At 34.3% G+C, this 18387-nt stretch overlaps 1 protein-coding gene across 1 annotated transcript; it reads right to left on the bottom strand.

Moving 5' to 3' along the window:
• Nucleotides 1-489: 489 nt before the first annotated feature.
• Nucleotides 490-11441, bottom strand: LOC123532104 (alpha-tocopherol transfer protein-like). The gene is made up of 8 exons (XM_053518091.1): nucleotides 11397-11441; nucleotides 6960-7068; nucleotides 6384-6623; nucleotides 5907-5983; nucleotides 3862-3978; nucleotides 3166-3276; nucleotides 2592-2693; nucleotides 490-1840 (listed from the first exon to the last, which is right to left on the bottom strand). The coding sequence occupies exons 1-7, from the start codon at nucleotides 11439-11441 to the stop codon at nucleotides 2661-2663; spliced, it is 732 nt and encodes a 243-aa protein (XP_053374066.1). The 3' UTR covers nucleotides 490-1840; nucleotides 2592-2660.
• Nucleotides 11442-18387: the final 6946 nt, after the last annotated feature.

Genomic DNA, 18387 nt, shown 5'->3' with positions numbered 1-18387 from the left:
AAAGCAAACCGAGGTTGACTATAAAAAAAAAAAACGCGAATTTCGTCTTATACGAATTCTTGATAATTCCAAAAGATATAGAATAAAATTAGTGCAAAAATCGACAGCCCTGCATCTTACGTAACTTTTGGCGTGAAATTAAAAGTAGAACATGTTATAAGCAGACAGTCATTATGTAGTTTGATTTTTTCTTCCCCACTTGATACCTCGGCATATGTGAACTACTGCGCGTGCGCAATGCTGTCTTCATGCCCGTTAAGACAGAAAGTTGTTTTGTAAATGCAGGTGAGTTATCATCAAAAACCTAAACATTATACAGCTTTATAAAATAGTGGTTTGTTGTAGACATGAAGAACAAACATCTAAATGATCTAGATGAAACAATTACATGAATAACAACGAAATAAAGCGGATATTACATGTGTCCGGAAACTGGTCCTGTCCGGAAAATGGTTCCCAACCAGTAGGAGTAATGGAATAATATTTAAGTGTGATAGTACAAAACATGACTATATTATATAAACGGCGATTACGAATATACATGTCAAAATTTTCTACCGTTAAAGAGCGTTTACAGAAAATCGGTAATTTTATCAATGTTGCTTTGTCACCACTATTCACCAGTTATGAAAATTTGCGAGTATTTAGATTTTTGTAATGGTACTCGTTTAAATATTTCCTTCTTGCAGCTATAGAGTGATTAAAAAGATGAAGAAACTCGTTTACTGCAAAGGTGACAAGTTCTAAGATTTCTGTCTATCTTGTGAAAACTTCAATTTTTCATAAGTAATTTGTGATTCATGTATCTAAATTGCCAGATCCAATGACAAAATGTTGATTTTTTTTATAAAGTCTTCTTTATAAATACGATAACTGAAACATTTACTGGAGTTATTAACTTCACTTCTCCATCTTTGAACAAAGTTCTTTAACCCTGGAATTAACACTATTCTTGAACACTATTTAATAGTTAAACTTGTAAGATAAACAACTTGGTGAAATAACATAGTTTTTAAAAAAGGAGTTTCGTGTTCTCTGCTTTAGTAGGTTTACTAAGGCATACTCTATATTTCACTTACAAACACTTCACCCCCTCTAGAAAAGCTCTTGTCACTGATTCTAAACTGATGGAATGGAACCAAACGCTTGTCTACTACTGTAAACCAGCCTATTTCTGGAAGTCATTTTGCATATTTACGAAATTTTACTACTTCGAGAGAGTACAACTGATAAGCAAAGTCCACATATAGTCATATTATTGGCATTTGTCTAATAGAAAGCACTGTTTAATGAAAAATCATTACATACCTAGATTTTACTCCTTTTCGTTTTTAATTAAAAATATATGATCGGAAAAGTCAAAATGATATGATAAACATTTCACGTTCATGTTTTTATATCAGTTTTTGCAGTATAAGAGAAATGTGCATTTCAAACTGCTGTCATTTTTAATCCTTTGGAAACTGTTTATTTTCTTAAAAACAATGGAAATGTTTCACGTAGTCGATTGAAATGTTATAGTTCATACTTCCAATGATATAATACAGTGACAGTATGTTTTAGATATTGTACAGTAATGATCCAATGATGTTAACAACATCTTGATCTGCACCTTGAACTTCCCGTAAGTTCTGTCTAATGTTAACTGCAATTGAACATCTTGGAGAAATAAAACAGAACTGCTGAAGTTCAAGCTAATTAATCTTTAAGTTTAAATTTCAAGTTTCCTGTATGTTCCTGCTATTCCGTCCGTATACCTGTCACTTTTCGCATTTACGAGGTTATTCTTAGATTCGGCGTCAAATTCTTTATCGCAATCTAATATTGTCTTCTTCATTTCCTACAAATAGAGCAAGTTAAAATGCTAGACGGTTTATCAGAATACTCGGAATAAAAGTGTGCAGTTATGAAAAAGAGATGAACTGTTCTATTGAATTTTCTGTTTTTCAGATAGTACAGGTCAGCTTTAAAAATAATAATTTTCTTGTCCATTTTATCAGTAGTCGATCTTTAAAATTGCGCGCGCAGACATTTTTGTTAAATTTTTCGTAATTATGTGAGCTTTAGCTATTAATTGTAAAGAAAATTAAAAACCAAAAATGCTTTGGTGAGTTCTTATTATGTTATTAACCAACCAGTCGTGGTATCTATAAAATATGTAGCAAAGTTCTCTAAAGCGTCAGGCACAAAAAAACTAGCTGAAAACTTGTTTCATAAAATATATACTAAATTTATATTGATTCATCATTTTGAACAAATAATAAACGCTGTTATCATTTTTGATAATTTTGAGTTGATTTACTGTTAGGAGTGTGCCCCTTTAAATTTTACAACTGTAAGGTCAACAACAACTTAAGTAAATAATATATATCGCATACGTTCCATGTAATAAAATACAACAATCGTTTTTAGTTATGGCAAAATTAAATGTATTATCTATTACAGTGAAAAACAAACTAGAATTTTGTTCAAATTCTTGCAAAATCCGCTGTTGTTTTCGTGTTCTTGTTAATGGACAACATGAACTTAAACTGTTTATTATTACAAAATTGTCATTCCAGTTGTGGTCTCCAGTAAGTTTTAGAATTTACCTGGCTTGAGAATGGGGGAGCCTTTCCCCCATATTCTTCTGGAATGTACTCCAAATCAAAATACTCTGCCTATTCCTCTAGTCTATGGCCATGTACCAACATCTGAAAATGAAATATTCTAATTTAGGTTAAATCGATGTACATATTTTAAGAATCGTACTGTCATCACTGTAAAACATTTGTCAAAATATAATTATCATCTTCGTGCTTCAGTTTATAATCAGTTACATTTTATGTCCCATTTACTTACAGTTTTAGTGATATATGTAACACAATCTTAACAGACATTTTAATGCATGAAAACGTCTTAATTTAACTTAAATATTTTTTTCTACATATATTACAATTGTTTCTAAATTAAGTGCACTCATTAGATATTTATCCTTTCTGCCATGAGGCTGCTGAGAAATTAAATATTGTTCCATACTTTTACACATAAAACAAGTTTCATATAACACGAATTTATCTAACTGGTAATTACAGTATGTATATTTCATAAGAAAAGATTTATATGTAATGTTTAAGTCTTGGTGTGTTTATATATTTAAAATAATATATCCATGACGTTATATACTTTGTCCACGGTTTGTTGACTCATGAATGGCTTTGCCAGTGCGAGCAAGTAGTCGAACACAGCGGGTTCATTCACCACATGGATGTATTTAAACCTTACTGGGACACTGTCCTGGAAAACATAGATTTAATGTTTAAAGTGGGTAAAGCGAAACATACGTAGTAAGCATTTCAAGAAGATCCTATATATTAAATCATTGGACGCTGTAAAGTGCAAATACACATGAACTATGCAATAGTAAAGGTAATACTGCAACATGCTCTTTTCGGTTTTTAACCACTAGCCTGTTGGCGGCAAGTGATTCTGCTTTTGCGACCAGGGCAGACAAAATCAGCTTGCACTTGGTCTGCACTGTTCGCCATTCAGTCAGTATCTTTTTGGTAAGCACCCCTTTTAACAGTTACTGGTACTGTCCAAATTAAAGATGGATAAGTTCGTTTTAGAAATTTAGCAGGGTAAGGGTTAATGACCAAGCTTAACAAATGCTATAAACAAACAATTTTATATATGCTCAATCCAGGACGAAACGCATAATTAATGTCTCAAGGGAAACGAACTCTTTAAAACGAAATAGTATTCAATTATTTTAGCTTTTGACACATTTTGTGCTTGAATGGTGTTTGCTGTAACATTATCTGCGGAATTCTTATAAAATAACTTCTTTGGTATGATCTGTATATACTTATAACACGTCACCTGGAAAAGCATCACACTTCGTTTAGCATAGAATGGTGATATATGCGTCATCTGACCAAACCCCATATCCTTCATGTCATACAGAACAACACAACCTCTGATCTGTGTCTCTTCGTCCTGCATAAAAAATAACAAAATTGTCTTGTCCAAGGTTTTTTCAGTACTTAAGTCAGTTTTCAATGAAATGACGTGATAATTGGTATACTGTTTTATGTCTGAATATAAACGCATTTTAAAAATATAGTTTAAAAAAAATGAATTAGGTTTTCGTATTCCAAATTTCTATAATCAATATCAGTCTTGCTGTTAAGATATGGAAACGCGAGTGCGTTTGATTTATGCAATGGGGCTCAATCCCCATGAAGCCCTTTCCCCACTCCCTCCCCTCACACACAAACTCTAACAAGAGCTGTCGGATGACAGCGTGCTGGACTATTCGAAGAATTGATTGAGATTTTCAGACAAAAGAAAAAAATGGATTAAACAAAATATGTTCCAGTATTTGTGGATTTCGATTAGTCTTGCACTAAATGGCAATGTGTGACCATGTGGCAAATATGTTAAGTTAGTTAGGCAAAATATGGACTTGTATAAAAAAAATTAACTAATTTCCAAGTCCAAAAAGGGTCATAATTCAGCCAAAATAGTTGACAGAGTTTTGTACACTTGCCTACAGATGGAAATCATGTTGATATACTAGTGTTAAAAGTTTCAAAGCCACAGTTCAAATAGTTTGGACAAAAATTTCAAAGTCCAAAAAGGGCCATAATTCAGCCAAAATAGTTGTCAGAGTTATGTACTCTTGCCGGCAGATGGAAATCATAATGATAAACAAGTGTTTAAAGTTTAAAAGCCATATGTCAAATAGTCTTGACAAAACATGGACATATACGAAAACAGAACCAATTTCCAAGTTCAAAAAGGGTCATAATTCAGCCAATAATTCAGAGTTATGTACTCTTGCCTATTGATAGAGACTATAATACTGAACAAGATATAAAAGTTTCAAAGCCATATGTCAAACTCTTTACACAAAATATAAACTGGTACGAAAAACTTAACCAAGATTTCTTAGTCAGAAGGGGCCATAATTCAGCCAAAATGCTTGATTGAGTTATGTACTCTTGCCTATAACTGCACATGGTGATGGTGAACAAGTGTTGAAAGTTTCAAAGCTTTATCTCAAAAGACTTTGTCAAAATGTAGACTGGTACGAAAAACTTAACCATGATTTCTAAGTCAAAAAGGGGCAATAATTCAACCAAAATGCTTGATGGAGTTATGTACTCTTGCCTACAACTGGACATGGTGATGGTAAACAAGTGTTGAAAGTTTCAAAGCTTTATCTCAAAAGACTTTGTCAAAATATGAACTGGTACGAAAAACTTAACCAAGATTTCTAAGTCAAAAGGGGCCATAATTCAGTCAAAATGCTTGACAGAATTATGTACTGTTGCCTATAACTGGACATGGTGATGGTAAACAAGTGTTGAAAGTTTCAAAGCTTTATCTCAAAAGACTTTGTCAAAATGTGGACTGGTACGAAAAACTTAACCAGGGTGTGACGCCGTGAGCCAATAATTCACCATTTTTGTAAATAGAATGACTGTAAACATATCTGAAGTAGTGTTACAATTTATCAATACTGTGTGTGTTCGCGTTTAACGTCTTCATCAACAATTTTTCAGTCATATAAACGACGTTGTCTACTTGTAGCAGTGAGCACAATGCCCAACTTTATAGTGCTGCCTCACTGGAATACCACCCCGTAGACACGTGACATGATACCCCACCCAGTCACATTATACTGACACCGGGCTGACCAGTCCTAGCACTATCCTCCTAATACTGAGTGCCAAGCGAGGAAGCTACTAGTACCATTTTCAACGTCTTTGGTGTGACGCGGCCAGGGATCGAACCTACGACCTCCCGCGCTCGAAGCGTGCTCTTTACCACTAGGCTACCGAAGCGGTTTTATCAATACTAATGAGCATAACGGTTGAAAATCTGAAAACCATCGTTCACTTCCTCATGTAATATTGTACCTCAGCGAGTTTGATGATAAGCATGAATGATGCTTTGAAGATGTCGGGTGGTCCGAACTGACTTGGGTCCAATTTACCTGCAAAGTAAATTGTATGATTGTTTTCAGTTTTGAAACGATTCGTTAGTAAACAGTTCAAAAAGCTTTTCATGTTTCTTTTTTTTTCAAACTTTCGATGGATCACTGTTCCGGTAACAAGTTTAATAAAATAGACAAAGTGGAAACTCCATAGGTCGCCCAACACGACGAAAAAGAAAATGTTGCAGGCTTGTTTGATTGAGCCTATTCATTGACGGTGGTGGAAATGTATGCTACCGTTCACGCCCGCTAGCTCCAGCTTGGGTAGAACTCAACATTAACACATTTTACTAGTATCAAAAACAATTTAGAGACATCCGCCGCAGATGTGTTGCAAAATTTTGTTAATCTTCCAGTCCACGTTTTGGTTGGACGACTAACAAATGAAATGTTTACACACCTGGTCTTAAAACCAAAACTCTTCTTCCTTGTTTGTCACGGTGTGGAAGTAAACCTACTACACCTGACTCAACCACGTGCTTCACTGCTGCAGATCGCAAGTCTGTGAATAGCTGTTTATTTTTCTCATCTGCTTTCAATTCGAAATATTTCAGTAAAAGTGTGTAGGCGGCATCTTGGTCGAATGCTGAGGCTCGTAGAAATTTCAATAAGTATGCATCGTCAGTACGAATATTTAGGCCTGTAAGATAATGGTGTGAAGCTAGATCAAGAGAAACTGCAAACCTTGATGTGCAATAACCAAACAAATATATTGCTAATGAAGAAACTACTGTTTTTCATGTGCCTGTCTATAAACACATGTCACCTCAGCCCTTGTTCTTTCTACATTTGATGAATTTTGTTTACCATGCACACATATATAGCAAAATGTGTTTCAGAATACACATGTAATGTACTGATACGCAGGAAACGAAATATGTGATGGTATTAAAGATCATATTTTCATTACGGTTTGATGAGGTATTCACATGTCATGTAGATGTTTTATCATACTATAGAAAATACTTGGAAATACCGGGATGTTTCTGAATTCTCTTTCTTAGTGTGTTTACATCTTCAGCTCTTTTTTCAGGTATTTCATTTAATTCTTCTTTGGCCAATTTAATAAGATCGTCATCGGATATCTGAAATAGACCCGTAATTTGATATACAAGACCGTGGTTTAGGTATTGAATTCACCCACTTTTTAGACAGAGGAAACAGGACCATGGTATGGAGAGTAAATTCACCCGTGGTTTAGATAGAAAACAGTATCGTAGCACGCCAGTTGGTTTAGAGAATGAACAGAATCCTGGTTTAGAAAATTACCGCACTCGCACATTTAACTGCGAGAGTAAACGCAGCTACAGTTTAGAGATTAAACAGGGCCCATGGTTTAATGAGTAAGCAGACCCTCCTCTTAAGTAGTATTAGATAATAGAAAAAGAAGCTAGTACTGTATTATTATAACCCTTGTATGAAAATGTCATTTTAAGTGTCTGAAAACAATTGCTATAGTCATGTATTCATTCAATGAACGCAGGAAATGGAGACCTGGTATGAACATACGAAGTGCATTTTCACTGGTAAAATAATCCGATATTATTTTACGGTCGGAGTATCTCAGTTTGTGCCATATATATATATTTTTTTTTAGATTCGTTTTAAGAAATTCATCTTATGTGTTTAAATTTTGCATTTTCCTTGCTATGATATCTTAAGTTTATCTTTAAAGTGTTTGAATAAATGAGTTTTGCTTTTAATTTTCTCCTTTATCTGGCGCTTACTAATCAAAACAACATTTTAAACATCAACTGTGCGTTCGAAAAAAAATAGTTCTAGATTTTGCACCTTTATCCGGGCACGAATTGACGCAATTCATTTATTTGGATCAAATAGGATAGGCTCTTTCCGTGTATGTAATTCGAGTCAAGGTTACAGTTTATGTTCGAGGCGACTTGCATGATAAAGCAATAATACGAATTGTTGGTGCAGAGCTGCACTAACCCATTCATTACACGCGTATGGTTAAATGCTTCCTAGATAAGTCGGGGTATCCAATGCAATTGGAAGTGTTTTAGTAAAAATAGTAATTGAGATAAAACTAAAACTTTGACAAAAGTCACAGACATTCCCATTGAAATATTTGGTTTACTGTACACATCCACGAATGAAGTTTGGTGATTTTTTTTGTACTTTATAACTTACCTGAACAGAACGTACTATTAACTTGTTCGGTTGAACGAGTAAACAAAGGCAATGAATTTGTAAACATCCATTTAAGTGTGTACATCAACTGTATATATATTATTCAATTAGCAGGATATCGTTATGAAATGAACTTGCAAACATGCTTTTTGTATAGTGTATTAAAGCGTTTAAAAAGGTAGATGAATACAATCTATGTTAGAAAAATATACTTAAAAGTAAAGAAAAAATGGTGGGAAAATGGCGTAAAGGTAGTATCATACATTTGTAGAAAGGGTACGGGCGAAATACTTTGAAACACAATGGTAAAGCTGTTTTAACATAGTGGCCTTGACATGCAAAAAGACCATTAGAAATATCTCAGTTTATGTATATGGTATCAATTTTTGATTTTAAATACATTTGTAAACGAGAATTATTGGTACCATTTATTTAAATGAGGGTATTTCCCATTGTAAATTTCATGAACTTTTGAATATGACTTTGTATTTGTATGGTAATGACTATGCGGGACTATGCGGGACACATATGATCATGGATTTCTCATGGTTAATGGGAAAACCTGTCTTTGTCTTCACTCAAAATTTATATTTTGGCAGTACATATTTGTAAGAACTTCCAACCCAACCTTCATTGACACTGGCATATGTATGTTATGTAATATTTCTTATGGTTTTTAATAATTGTTGCAGTTATTTTAGAGGATTTGTTTTCGATAGTTATGAAGAAACAACGATGATCTTGTAGCTGATGACCTTGATGGAGATGAACATGTCACTTTAAAATCCTGAGTATGTATTTCATTACTATATATTCAAGGAATTGTTTACAAAAATTCAGATCACGTTTCAATATATATCCGTAACTCGTTTTACTGCCAAATACATGTACCTGGGGTCTTATTGCAACGTAGTTGCTTATTGTTCATAATAATTGTCATGTGAGATTAGACAGTGATTTATTTACTCTCGGACATCAACATGACCATTTACGGTAATGAGCTTTTGAAGGATAATATTTGAGTCAAATCGTAATAAATCTTATTTATCTTTTAGTTAGAGCAAAAGAAAGTTATGGTAGGACAGATAAACTATAAGGTCAACAATCAGTAATTCAAAACAGATTTAATATTTACCTTTCCTTTTTAACCAATCATGGGTCAGAAATCAAAGTTTTCTTCAGTATTTATTTGAAAAACTAACAGTTGAAGATTAGCCTCTTCACTGAGTAGAGTGTTCGTAAAAACTGGGTCTATTTTGGAGCTGCATAGGAAAAAAAATATTTGATAGAGGGTGCGAAGTGATTTTTTGTCAGCCGGTCGCCGTGCTCGTTTCCTTTCGGTTTCTTAATGCTTGAAGATTTTATTTCATATCTTCTATCTGATTCATAGTTATTATACAAGTAGGCTTCTTTTAAAAAAGAAACCTAGGAGAGGTTCAGTGTTGCTCCTTTTAAAGTTATATCAGAGACATAGGTATGATAGGTTGTGCTATAGACGAAAAACAGTTTCCATGTTGCAGGTCACTGTGACCTATTAGGGACCATAGTCACTGTGACCATAACCTAATGACCTCAAAATCCATAAGTCATCTTCAGGTTATGATCAACCTCCGCCAATCCGAGGACTGTAGGCCCAAGCATTTCCTAGTTACTGAATTTCATTTAAAAATGTTCAAAAGCTACCATTGCAATAATTGTACACTGACAATTGTAGACTTTCCCTTGTTGCTCTGTCTTCTGCAAAGGCATTGAGTACATGCGTTTTAGGTTCTTAAGGATAGCACATATATATATATATATATACACAAGAGCATTTTTGTGTTTTACATTACATGCCTTCTGTTGCCTTTACGTATGTTAGGGTTTCACCTGGCGGGGATAATTTTTATTTACACTGTCTTGTGACTTTGGAACATGATGGAGGTAAGAGTGAGGTTAGGCGCACCATAAACCGGTTTAAACTACCCAGCGGTGGTTTTGCTACTGACCGTTCCAAGGCGGTGCCCCATTGTGTTCCTGTATTTGTTTGTTTTGTCCTTGTGTGTTTAGTGTGTGTGTGTATGTGCGTGTGCGTGTGTGCGTGTGTGTGTGTGTGTGCGAGTGTTGTTCGTGTGTGCCTTTGGGGAGGCTGCGTTTTTGGAACGTGGCTTTCCCTGTTGGATATTCTTCCTTGTTTTTTTTTTGCCCTAGCGAAAGCTGCCAAATTAGCATCTTACCAATTTTTTTGCGTGAACCTCACCTGACAGTGTAGTTTGTCAACTGCCCCGTTCGTTTGGGCCCAAGAGAATAGCTTCCGAGAAGCTTTAGAAAAGCTTAGAAGAAAATTCCAATCGAACGGACGTTTGTCGGAAGTGAAAATATATCATTCTTTTTTTAAATGTATTTTATTCAGTGATTTTTTTTATTGTTAATGTGCTATTTGAAAAAGAAATTCTAAACATTTTATTTGTTCTTATTTATTACTCAGTTTGTAAGGTTTATATGTCGAATTGTCGCCTTGTTTTGATCACGTGATTAACATCTCCGACTATCGGGTGAAAGACACAGAAGCTCGGAAGAACTCTTCTTATTCCGGCAGGTCTTCCGAACGGGGCAAACGAACCCGCCAGTTGAACAATAAATTCATTTAATTGAACGAAATACATTTTAACGTGATCCAATTCATATGTATATCTTTGAATAACTGAACCCTTTCCAACATTTGTAACAAAAGTATTACACTATATTTCTTTATTTTAAATCAACAATTATTTCGTCTTAGAGGATTTCAAAACTTTCTTGTGCGCAAGCGCATTGGGCCATTTTAGACTGGCTCTTCGTAATTTGAGCTAGAAAGTGTAATCTAACGCCGTAAAATTAGTAGATTAGTCTAAATCCTCCTAGTTTGAAAGGCAACACTATGAAGAGGTCTTGATAGACCTCTCCAATAATTTCAACATTTGAATGAAAATGGAACCAGTCAACTGAAGCATAAACTTAGCTTTTAATGTTTGTTGTTGAATTAGAATTGATGACCCGCAACCTTTTCATAACCTATTTGCGTAGTCAATGCATAAACAAGAGAACATACTGCTGCACGTAATACACCTACATATTCAAAACTGAAAGGTTTTTTTTTTTTTTTTTAAAATCACTAACATTGTCATTCTAAATTTTATTATAAGATTCGATCTGTAAGTCCGATCTCATTTCGTTCATAGATTTATGTATTTTTTTTACTGTATTGTGTGATATAAAATTACATCTGTTTAAACTAAATAGATACAGTTGGCTGACTGGAGGTTTCATCAATCAAACATGATGCTGCCATTATTTCCTTCCCTGTGTTATATATATACACCGAAACATATTCTTTAATTGCTGCCGTCAAAATTTTATACATTTTTACCTATATGCACAATTATTATACCGGTCTGTATTGCCTTGGCCATTACAAGTTTTGCCCTGTATTGCCCGGGTCTAGAAAGGTCAGTAGAATTAATGCAGATTGTTTGATTCATCACAATATGTTAAAAACCGTTTCTATTCAAAATATCCCGGCAATAGATCTTTGGCGTGTTTGATAACATTAAAGTATCAAACTTTGATTAATGGAATGGAGTAAGAACAGCTGGACAATTATATAAATGAAAATAAAAAGACTTTATTCTCCTGGCTTTTTCGCAAACCTTAAAAACAAACGCAGAAATTATATAGTAATACAGTTTTGGGATAAACCAATATACTATCAAATAAATCAGTGACATAAACCCAACAAAGGTATTTCAATCTGTAAAATTATACAATTAACTTTTAAAAAGCATTTTGTCAAGCTGAAAATAAATTATGTTCTTCTCTGATTCACTAAAACTCGTATTGCATGACTATGTATCATTGACTAGTACCGTGAAAAACACCGTTATTCATATAATAAAGTAATTATTCTATCGCTTAAAGGGACTGACTCGCACATTTAAGGTGAAAATAATTTGTCTCAAACTTCTATAAAAAGTGAGTACTCTGCAAGTGACTAGTAGTACAAACTTATTGACAAAAGATTTGTGCAAGATACTCTTATAAATAATCAAAATTATCAAGTTGTGCAGAAGGTAGTAAAATGGTCGCCGCTTTTGAAATAATGCAGAAAAATTTGCATTCTTCTTTCATTTTATCAATATCTAACTTTTACTTACTTCATCATTTTTCAGTGTCATATTTACATTCTATACCTAACTTGGTGAAAATTAAGATGTTGAAAATTTTCACCCAATCTGTGGGCGAGTAGCTTTAACATCTACGAGTAAAACGACAATAAGGTTTCAATCAGGTTGTTTGCACCCGAGTTTAGGTACTAAGAACACTGAACTTTATTCACAGACATTATCATATAGTTAAAAAGAAATTGTTGAAAGTCTTCGTTAGGTGACTGGTAGATCAAAGGGTACGTTATGGCTTTAGTGAAGCTTTCATTTGAAACAAAATTTTCGCCATGCAACGAGTATTGCGATAGTTTCTGGTGTAGAGAATGCAGTAATTGGCGATCTACGTAGCAATTTTTATTTCTAGCTGAATTATGAAATAATTCCCTCTCATTAAAAAACACACTTTATTGGTTGACATTTTCTGTTTACATATAGCTTAAAATGCATTAAATAAGATTATGCAAGTTTTATTGCGCCACAAAGAACAACGTCTCCAGAAGAAAGCTGACAAACGAATAAGTAAAAATGTTTTCAAGGAGAAATTTAAACAAGAAACTTCGCATATATAATGTAACAGAAATTAATATATAATTTACATCTCCTTTTCTTTCGTATTTTAAAAAGGTTACTGAATTAAATTAAAATTCAATAAACTTATTCAAAACAAAATGATTATATATTCGCTCACCTGCTCTTGTAAATCCTAGCCAGATATCACAATGTCATATAAATTATTTTACCTTAATCAGGAAGAGATATTTGGTTTGTTTGCATGTTTATATCACGTGGGCTGCATTAAATTCTGTTTACCTGAGATGGAAAAAAATAACTGATTGCTAGGAATAAATATGAAAACCTGGTATCATCTGGCTGATCGTATAACAAATTTTCAACTACATTTAAAACATTTGGTACACTTTGTTACTAATTTGTGTTGTTCACGAAACTGGAACAATATCTTTATAAAAAAATATCGTTTGGGCACTTTTTCAAAAGTCGTTCTAATGGCAAATTTCAATATTTTGTACATTTTTATTTATAAATATGAATAAATGAATTCTTATTAGCAAGAATGAGCTACCACATATTAGTGTGAGTATACAGCTGAATATTACGGAAAATTCCAAAGGTACCTCTTAGAAATGACATAAATGCCTAAGATTGCCTTTGTTTACGCAAGGTGCGGTATTGTCAAGACATGTTTACATTCTAGATGGTCACTTGATACAGGTATTCATTTTATATTTGTATAATATTACACAGTTGTATAATTTTACGCAGAAAAAAAAACCAGCAAAATATTTTTTTGCAAAAAAAAGTGCGAGTATATCGTAATATTGCATTGTTACTAGGCTTTGTGTGGACACATTTTCCCGGTAATTGTTGTAGAAAATGCATATGATATATACAAAACTAATAAAACACACTAAAAATGACTGTCAGATTGTAATATGGTGAGCAATAAGTCGTCTGTTAAAAGTGTCAAATGAAACATCTTCATGGTTCAATAATTGTCACTTTTGCATTTAGCCCAACCCCACAAACTAAGTTTTGTTACATTAATAATCTGTATCGTATATTAACCTAATAAAAACGTGATTTGCGGGCTGGATATAGATGAACTTGTTATTCGTGGAATATATCAAACTTTTCAGATCTCTATAACATATTAAACAAGTGAATGAAGTATTGCCATGCAATACAAAGTCCCCTACTGGAAGGCACCTAATTTTCTCTACTGCAGTATAACATAATGAACTGATATCTGTCAATGATGTATAAACAATATTGTACTATATATACAATATAGTATAACAAAACACTTGGATTAAAATTTATATATATAAAAACCTACAGTTGTTTTCATATTGAATTTTTTTGGCTGATTATAAAAATGTTATCATGTAAGTTATTTATAGTAACAACAAAGGGAAATTAATCTTTAAAAAAAAAAAAAAAAAAAAATCTATATAATACAAGTCCACAAGAAACTCTTTACCAGGTAGAGATAGGTCAAAATACACCTAAAAATTAGATGTAACATGCATGGTGTACCACAGAAAAGTGGTCTCGATTTTTCTCTACCGCCAGTAATAAAAAAGTTACAATAAAATCTATTTATAGTAACAACAAAGGGACGTAATTCTAAAAACAAGGGTGCCTCATGGTGATGAACATTTGGTCCAAGTTACATCAAAATCCCTCCATGCATGAAGAAGAAATGTCCCGTACAAAGTCATTCTTGAATTTGACCTTTGACCTCTAAATATGACCTTGACCTTAGACCTAGGGACCTGGTTCTTGCGCATGACATGTTGTCTCATCCAGGGGAATATTTGTGCCAACTGATATCTAAATCCTCTTTGCATGACAAAGTTATAGACCGGACAGGAAAAAAATCCTCTTGACCTTTGATCTCAAAGTGTGACCTTGACATTTAAGCTAGGGTATTGGGTGTTGCGCACGACACGTCGTCTCATCATGGGAAACATTTATGCCAAGTAATACTGTAATCCCTTGATTGATGACAGAGTTCTGGATCGGACAGGGCAAAAATCTTATTGACCTTTGACCTCCAATTGTGACCTTGACCTTTGAGCTAAGGGTCTGGGCTTTGCGCATGACATGTTGTCTCATCATGGGGAACATTTGTGCCAAGTAATATTAAAATCCCTTCATGGATGGCAGAGTTATGGACGGGACAGGAAAAAAACTCTGTTGACCTTTGACCCCCAATTGTGACCTTGACCTTTGAGCTAGGGGCCTGGTATTTGCGCATGACACGTCGTCTCATCATGGGGAACACTTGTGCTAAGTGATATTAAAATTCCTTAATGAATGTCAGAGTTATGGACCGGACACGAAACAGACCCTGTTCATGCTATGTTAACATTTGACTGCTAAGTGTGACCTTGACCTTTGAGCTAGGGGTCTGAAAGTTGTGCATGACACATCGTCTTATAATGAGGTACATTTGTGCCAAGTAATATTAAAATCCCTTCATAGATGGGAAAGTTATGGACCGGACAGGAAAAAAGCCTTGTTGACCTTTGACCTCCAATTGTGACCTTGACATTTAAGCTAGGGGTCCAGGTTTTGCGCATGACACATCGTCTCCTCATGGGGAACATTTGTGCCAAGTAATATTAAAATCTCTTCATGGATGGGAGAGTTATGGACCGGACAGGAAAAAAACCCTGTTGACCTTTGACCCCCAATTGTGACCTTGACCTTTGAGCTAGGGGTCCGGGATTTGCGCATGACAGATCATCTCATCATGGGGAACATTAGTGCTAAGTAATACTAAAATCCCCTCAAGGATGGGAGAGTTGTGGACCGGACAGGAAAAAAGCCCTGTTGACCTTTGACCTCCAATTGTGACCTTGACCTTTGAGCTAGAGGTCCGGGTTTTGCGCATGACACGTCGTCTCATCATGGGGAACATTTGTGCCAAGTAATATTAAAATCCCTTCATGGATGGCAGAGTTATGGACCGGACACGAAATTGCGGACGCACGGACGGACGGACGGACGGACGGAATGACGGAAAAGTGCATTCCTATAGTCCCCGAAACTGGTTTTCAACCAGTAGGGGACTAATAAAATTCATTGGCCGAAAGTGAAAGATTATATCTTATCGAAAGCACTTATGATAAAGAAATGCATGCACTTCTGTTACATGAGTATTTGTTTAAGCGTCGCCGACCTGGCAACTTCTTATACAACTCCAGAGGAGAGGTACGATTCACGAATGAAGAAATAAAATAGCACAAGTAAAATATAGAATAAAGATAAGTTGTGATTTTACCGTTTATGAAGGGAGACACAGGTCCAATATTAAACAGGATTTTTTAATAGATATGGTGCCCTATATCATACTAAAGTATTAAACAACTTAATAAAGTAAATCAAATACTAGTCTGAAACATATTAAGAGATTGAGGTGGAGCACAGTATGCTTTATGAGGTACAGTTCTAATATTGGATAGAAAATATCAACAACAGACATTGGTCCAGTATTGAAAGAGTTACTGCTCCTATATACTGGTGAAAAGTATATTGATGATAGACAATTATTGGATAGAAACAATTATAAGAGACGACAGATCTAATACTGACAGAAAATATTTTCTAGAGACAGAGATGCAATATTGAACGTAACGTATTTCATTAAAAACCGGTCCAATATTGGAAAAAAAAAAAACAAAAACAAACAAACAAAAAAAAAGAAAATCCACTACCGGTCCGATACAGGTCTAATATTAACAGAACAAATTCAAGAGATGCAGGTTTATTATTGGTCGCATACCTTATTATCAGAGATACAATTCCAGTATTGACTAAATAATATTTATAATCAGGTGGTGGACCATCATTGAACAGAATATATCTACAGGTATTGAAAATAAAATATTAATAGCAGAGTTGGGTCAAATATTGAACAAAATACAGGTTCAACATTGCACAAAAAGTAATTATAAGAGATACAGCTTGAAAATGTGACAGAAAATATTTAAAAGTGATGGAGTGGAGAAACATTAATAAAAGAAATAAGTCTAATACTGTGCTTCTAATAAAATGCTTCTAATTTTTGTCTTTTGTCATATAATTGTAAGGCACATTAGCATGATATCCGTTCAATATTTTTATGTTTTCTGTCTTTGTCGATCGGTTTTGGTAAAATAGGAAAATATTTTTATAAACTAAAACTAATCCTATCATTTTACTACTTATTTACAATGACATTATTTAAAATGCCATTTTATTCACACATTTAGTTTACTTTGTGCAAACCCATTATTGAAGCTTTAAATCGAACCTTGAGGTACCTTGATGTTATTTTGAATATGGACAACATATATTTTTCAGAAAAGGTAAGACACATTTATCAAAAAGAATTACAGGTTATCAACAGATTAAGAAGCGTCATTTTGCACTTAATAATTGTGAATAGTAATTTAGAAACAAAAATATATGATATAGAGACGATTTTAATTTCGATATTGTCAACTTCTCCCGTCCTCGAGTGACGTCATACGGTGTCTATATTTCGCAACTTATTCGTTTGCAAAAGCTTGTTTAAAGTTATAGGATTTTAATGTCAGAAGTCTTCCCATTACCAAAACGTTATTACAACAGGGTTACCGATATCATAATCCGGGGAAGGCTTTCACTACATTTTACTAAAGATCTTTTAAAGAAATAAAACACAACCTAAAACACTTCTAAAACTTGTTCTTAATGGTGTTCCCTTGTTGCTCTGTCTTCTGCAACCTCGTGTTGCCCTTGCGTATGTTAGGGTTTCACCTAGCGGGGATAACTTTTATTTACACTGTTCTGTGACTTTGGAACATGGCGTATATAAGAGTGAGGTTAGGAGCACCATAAATCGGTTTAAGCTCCCCAGTGAGTGGTGGTTTTGCCACTGACCGTACCAGGGTGGTGCCCCACTTTGTTCCTTTATTTGTTTGTTTTGTCCTAGCGGGTTGACTTTGTGTGAGAGTGTGTGTGTTGGTTGTGTGCGCGTCCGCGTGCTGGGTTGGTGTTGGGGAGGCCACGCTTTTGGAACCTGACTGCCCCTGTTTGATATTGATCCTTGTTATTTTCACATCATTTTATATCATTTAGAAAATTAAACATAAGGTTTAGTTTAATAAAATATTTGTAAAATGTGTAAGTAAGTGTATCAAAAGAATAGCATGCAAATATCGTTAAGCACAATGTATGTTTGGTGGTTGATCCCTCTACAGTTAGTCGCTACACTTTCCTATTTGATGGTTACGGTGTTCCGTTTGGACAATCGTGACTTTTTATTTAATACTAAACCGCGATGCACGATGGTACGATGACGAAAACGCGATGGCGCGATGGCACGATGATGAAACAACGATGATACGATGGTGAGAACGCGATGTCACGATGATGAAATCAATGCAAATTTTGATTCCACACCTCATGTTTTTATTTCGATGTAAATGAGATATGAAACCAAAGTTTGTAGTCCTGTTTGACGCCATATAACCTATACGGTGTTAGTGCGCCGTAAATCCCAAATAAAATAAGAATTGTCCTATC

This window comes from Mercenaria mercenaria, chromosome 11, assembly GCF_021730395.1.
Source record: "Mercenaria mercenaria strain notata chromosome 11, MADL_Memer_1, whole genome shotgun sequence".
NCBI lineage: Eukaryota > Metazoa > Mollusca > Bivalvia > Venerida > Veneridae > Mercenaria > Mercenaria mercenaria.
The sequence above is the reverse complement of the archived record's forward strand: the minus strand, read 5'-3'. Positions and strand labels throughout refer to the sequence as shown.